This window comes from Schistocerca piceifrons, chromosome 1 (genome assembly GCF_021461385.2).
Source record: "Schistocerca piceifrons isolate TAMUIC-IGC-003096 chromosome 1, iqSchPice1.1, whole genome shotgun sequence".
Classification (NCBI taxonomy): domain Eukaryota; kingdom Metazoa; phylum Arthropoda; class Insecta; order Orthoptera; family Acrididae; genus Schistocerca; species Schistocerca piceifrons.
In genome coordinates this window covers 793910082-793916081 of record NC_060138.1, presented here as the reverse complement: position 1 = coordinate 793916081, position 6000 = coordinate 793910082, and the positions used below count along the sequence as shown (strand labels likewise).

General features: G+C 41.6%; 1 protein-coding gene across 5 annotated transcripts in view; it reads right to left on the bottom strand.

Moving 5' to 3' along the window:
* Nucleotides 1–617: 617 nt before the first annotated feature.
* LOC124713352 (mitochondrial protein C2orf69 homolog) overlaps nt 618–6000 on the bottom strand; it is a 220315-nt gene continuing 214932 nt past the window's right edge. For 2 of the 5 annotated variants that reach the window (XM_047242943.1, XM_047242944.1), the window contains exon 7: nt 618–1659. In XM_047242943.1, coding sequence (XP_047098899.1) covers nt 1460–1659 — 200 coding nt within the window. In that variant the 3' untranslated portion in view covers nt 618–1459. The remainder of the gene's footprint in view (nt 1660–6000) is intronic. The other 3 variants (XM_047242941.1, XM_047242940.1, XM_047242942.1) reach the window with 2 other exon arrangements.

The following is a 6000-nucleotide window of genomic DNA, read 5'->3' as shown; positions in this document are numbered from 1 at the left end:
GACTGTGGTGGCAGCAGGCATAAATTTAACAAGGGGCCTGGTTAACTGAATAGCCTGCTCTCTATTTTTCCAGTACAACAGTTATTCTGTTGAAGAATTCATGGTTGACAGTCTGATAGTCTGAACGAATATTTTTTAATACTGAAAAGTATTGTGTAATTGTCATAGTAATGAATGTAATACATTGTAAAACTTTTGAATTGCACTTACAGCACAGTTTCTCTGCTGTAAATCCGAGTTGTCTCCTGAAAATAAATCAAAATATTTGAAAATTTTATGAAATGAAATGACAAATCTCATTTCACTGTTGTGCTGTAGTTAGTTGGTATGCTTATGTATATCTTCCACAATACGTACAAATACACTATCTGAATTTTTTACCTATATCATTCTATTTCTCTCTTTGAAAAAATGCTCTTCTTGCTATATAGTCCACGACCAGCACCTGTTTGGTCCTTTTATATTAAATGTGAAATAACTGAGTTGGAGATAAAGCCATCTGATTATAACTACTGTTGAATCTGGTAGTGACGATGTTTTCTTTTTTGTTCTTTTGTTAAAAAAAAAGGGCAATTTTGACTGACAAATGAAAATGAATATATTTAATAACTGACAATCATTTAAGCTCTGTCCATCCAATGGTAAATATAAATTAATTTGTAAATGTTCTATGGGCAACCAAGATGCACAATTTTCATTTGACTGAAATGAAACTGCAAAGAATTTTACTGTATTACATGGCAGCACAAACTACTGACTCAACATAAGTAACAATCAGTGAAATGCTCATCAAATCTTCTGGACGTAACATTTTTCATGATTTAAAACAAACACTTTTGGCAACACTTTCCAAATGACTAATTTTACTGCCTGTGTTTCACTATACCTCAATTGTTAAGTTTTTTTCATATTTGACTGCATATTCAACCTCTACAGGATGTTTAAAATAAATGAGAGAGAGAGAGAGAGAGAGAGAGAGAGAGAGAGAGAGAGAGAATTTGAATTTTTTTACATTGAAAGTCTGAGAGGCATCTGTATACTGTACAGACAGATACATTTATTAAATTAATAATGGAAAGTATTATTTTTATAGATATCCATAAAAGCACAATGTTTCATAAACCAAAATCATTTACCAAAGGCATGGCACTTTTTATAACTTAAACTGTCTTATCACACACTAAATTGCACCATGAAGTTGTCCTATAACAAGAACAATAATGTTCTTCCACAGCAATTCACTGTTTGTACACTATTTTCTTCTCTTGAACACTGTGTTATCCTTTGACATCTAATTTAATGAAAAAACTGGCATCATGTGCAATGCCATAACTAAAGGCAAATGAAGTTCTTTATCTTTTTTTGAATCTGAAAGGCATTTCATCAATTTGTATCAAAGGTATAACACCAATATCAGTCTGCATTCATAACGCTGTGCAATGTAGGTAAAACTGCTTCACTAATCTGTCTGTCGAAACACAGAAAGGACCTCAAAATGTGTGCACAAACTTGCAACTTGATTTTCAAAGTGTAGAGTTCTATGAACAGGTGCTCCCAGTCGTCTTAGTAAGTCACCAAAAGTCTTTTCTTCCTTTCTTATCCAGGGTCTTCGGTCATCATTCACTTGATATGGAGTTACATGGATGTGAATGCCTATACCTGTGGAAGTAGAAACAACTGCTTAAATGAGGTTCAGATTATCTGAAGAGGTGACTGAGTCTGTAATAAGGAATGGCTAAGCTACAATAAAAAACCTTAGAAGCTCGTCAGCATGGTATGTATTAATAAGTATGCATAAACAGGTTAACCGCCCATCTTGTCATGTCATCTGATTAGAAAAACCACAACAGCTTACAGATGAATGCCTTGAACCTTGTGATGTCACTTGGTTAAAAAGCAATTTTAGCCCTATCCTTTGAAATGCAGAATGGAAAACGTTCATCATCATTTAGCATAACCTGCCTTGGTAAGCTGTGGTGTCAAAATCATTTGTAGACACGTTTACTGTGTACTCAGGACAGAAATAATTATGATCTACAAAACATTCTAGTAGCTTATGATTAGTGAAATGCAAACAATATCTTTTCCGGTATTTTTAAAACATCAAATTGTAAAATGCCTATTTCAGTAATTTTTTAATAACTTTCAATAACTCTGTAATTAATGACATAAATCTGTTACAATTATGGACAATCAATAATATTTGGCAGCCACATATTAACTGAAACGGATTGCTTACTTCTCAAGCTTTACCAGTTTGTGCACATACTACAAATAAAGGCTGCTTCATACGAGTAGAGCTGTAAGTAGTACAACAACTGTCCTTAATCGTTAGTAACATAGAGAAAGTTCTGGTTGAGAACTACTAATTATTTAGGAATTAAGGAGATGACTCACAGAAAGGCAGAAGCACTGCATCATCAATAGTCATGTGAACAAAAGGCACACAGCTTAGCCGACTATCAGAAAGCACTTCCTTTTGCCAGTTGTGGGACACACACACACACACACACACACACACACACACACACACACACACACACACACACTATTTGGGGCAGGGGGAGAGCAGTCAGCAGGTTACCTTACATTCAGACCAAAGAGATTAAGGAAGTGAATGATGTGCTGTAAAGAAAGCTCCCGTCTGTACAGCTCAGAAAAGCTGGTGGTAGTGGGAAGGGTCCAGATGGCACAGGTTGTGAAGCAGCCATTGAAACCTAGCATGTCATGCTCTGCTGCATGTTGTGATTCATCTTGTTTTTTGCAACAGTTTAGTAGTGGCCATTCATTCTAGCTGACAGCTGATTGGAAGCCACACCAATGTAAAATGTTGTGCAGTGCTTGCAGCAGAGCTGGTATGTAATGTGGCTGCTTTCACAGGTGGCCTGATCTCTGACTGGGTAGGATAATCCTATAACGAGATTGGAGGAGAAGGTGTTGGGTGTGTGAATTCAGGAGGTCTTGCATCTGAGTCTTCCACAAGTGTATGATCCCAGTGGCAGGAGATTGGGAATGGGAGTTGCATAGGGATGGACTAGGATGTTGTGGTGGTTGGGTGGGTGGTGGAACACCACTTTGCAGGGGCTGAAAGTATCTTAGGATGCCTCTCATTTCACAGCATGATGACAGATAATCAAAGCCCTGATAAAGAACATGGTTCAATCTTTCTAGTCCAGGGTGTTACTAGGTGAAAAGGGCAATGCTACTTTGTGGTTGGTCCTCGGGATGGATGTGAGGATCGGGTGTGTGTGATGATACGGCACAGGAGATCTGTTTGTGAATTAGGTCTGGAGGGTATTGCCTGTCTGTGAAGGCGTTTGTGAGGCCTCCAGCATACTGGCCGAGGGAGTTCTCATCACTGCAGATGTGTCTACTGTGGGTGACCAGGCTGTAAGGGAGAGATTTTTTTGTGTGGAAGAGATGGCAGCTGTCGAAGTGCAGGTACTGTTGGTGATTGGTGGGTTTGATGTGGACCGAGGTGTGGATGGAGGCATCTGAGAGGAGGAGACTGACATCTAGAACAGTTGCACGATAGTTGAAGGAGGGTCAGGTGAAGTGGATGGGAGAGGTGGTGTTGAGATTGTGGAGGAATTAGTGTTTCCTGGCCTCTGATCCAGATTGTAAGATGTCATCAATAAACCTGAACCAGACCAGGGGTTTGGGGTTTTGGAAAGCTAGGAATGTTGCCTCTAGATGATCAATGAAGAGACTGACATGGGAGGGTGCCACATGGGTGCCCATGGTGTGTCACGAATTTGTCTGTGTGGTTTCCCTTCAAAGGTAAAGAAGTTATGGGTTAAGATGTAGTTGGTTAGGTGTAGGAGGAATGAAGTGGAGGGATTGGAGTCTGCAACGAGTTGGGAGAGGCAGTGCTCAATCGCAGCATAGCCACGGGCATGAGGGATATTGGTGTGTAGGGAGGTTGCATCAACTGTGATAAGTAAGGATCCGGAAGGTAAGGGTGTGGGGATGGTCAAGAGCTAGTGCAGGAAGTGGTTAGTATCTTTAATGAGGGATGCTAGGTTATGTATAACTGACTGGAGAAGTTGATCAACAAAGGCCGAGATTCTTTAGGTGGGAGCACTGTAACCAGCCACAATAGGGTAATACCCTCTAGACCTAATTCACAAATTTTGTGTGCCATATCTTCACACATACCCGATTCTCACATTCATCCAAGAACTAACCACAAAGAAGAGCCCTCCTTGTCACCCTATAGCACCTCAGACTGGAATGACAACCACATCCTTCACCAGGAATTTGATTATCTATCATCATGCCCTGAAATGAGGTATATCCTACCTAAGATATTAATATATTTACAATCCCTACCAAAGTGGCAGTGTTCTGTGCTGCTCACTCAACTTCATCAACATCCTAGTCCATTGCTACACAACTCCCCCCCCCCCCCCCCCCCCCAAGTCCCCTGCCACAGGAATCATATCCCTGTGGAAGACTCAAGTGCAAGACGTGTCCAATCCACACACCCAGCACTACCTACTCCAGTCCCATTACAGAATTACCCTAGCCCATCAGACGTAGGGCCACCTATGAAAGCAGCCATGTTATATACCAGCTCTGCTGCAACCAATGCATAGAGTTTTACGTTGATATGACAACAAACCAGCTGTCAACTAGAATGAATGGGCACCGGCAAACTGTTGCTGAAAACATGGTGAATCACCCAGTGGTACAACGTGCACCAGAGCATAATATGAGAGATTTCAATGGCTGCTCCACAGCCTATGCCATCTGGACCCTCCCCATCAACACCACAGCTTTTCTGAGTTGCACAGATGGGAGCTATCCTTACAGACATCATTTGCTCCTGTAATCTTCCTTGCTTAAATGTAAGGTTAACTCGCTGCCCCCCCCCCCCCCCCCGCCCAAAAAAGAGAGAGAGAGAGAGAGAGAGATAGAGAGACAGTGTGTGTGTGTGTGTGTGTGTGTGTGTGTGTGTGTGTGTGTGTGTGCGCCACCCCCCCTGCCCCAGAACGCCGAGCCAACTGGCGACACCACATCAGCTAGCTACCTGCTGTTATCTCATGCCCGAGTTTATGAAATCACATGCCCAGCCATCTGCCACTCGCCCCCTCTACCTGCAGCCCTAGCTAGCCCACAGATGGCTTCGCACTCTCCCATGAGCCGCTTGCCCACATTCCTTCCCTGCCTCCTGCCCCTTTCCATCCCTCATGTCGCCCTCCCTCCCACACCCCCACCTCGCCCCTAGACACTAACCATGGATCAGTAAAGAGCTGGCAGTTGACTGAGCACAATGTAGGAAGACAGGCATGTGTGAGTGAGTAGAAAAGGAAAGTTAGAAAAAGCAAGTGCATTCCAAAAACTAGCCAAGCTCTGTACCTTTTGTTTGTGTGCCTATCGACGAGACAGTGCTTCTGCCTTTCAGTGAGTCATCTCCTCATCTCTAACTAATTCATTGTTTTAATTTCTGTGAGTCTTCTGTCTTTGCTCTACCTCATGCTTTTGAATGAAGTCTATTTCTTGATATGCATATTAAATGACAGGACCATGTAGCAGAAGTTTCTTATGCCACAGATCAATAATATTTATAGCAAGGCTGTGCAAAGACACCATACCTAATATTAACATCGCAATCAGCTTTCAATGTTTTCAGCACTGCAAACAATTCAACAAACTAGAAATGAATGACCCAATTTCAGAGACTTTCCTGGTCTTGTACAGATATGATTTTATGTATAATAGACTGATGAAGCACGCAAAAATTTTTACCAAGGCTGAGAATCAAATCTACGTCTCCTGCTTACTAGGCATGTTTGTTAGCCACTAAGCCATTTTGGCACATCCATTCACACAATTGCATGAATTACCCTGGCATACCTCCCTCCTCAGTCAAGATTCTCACTGCTCCCCAAGTATACTTTAAATTCCCCACATATACGAACAAATTTGCTGAGAATCTTCCATGTTATGGAATGGAAATGGAAATGCCATGTGGCTAGGGCCTCCTGTCGGGTAGAC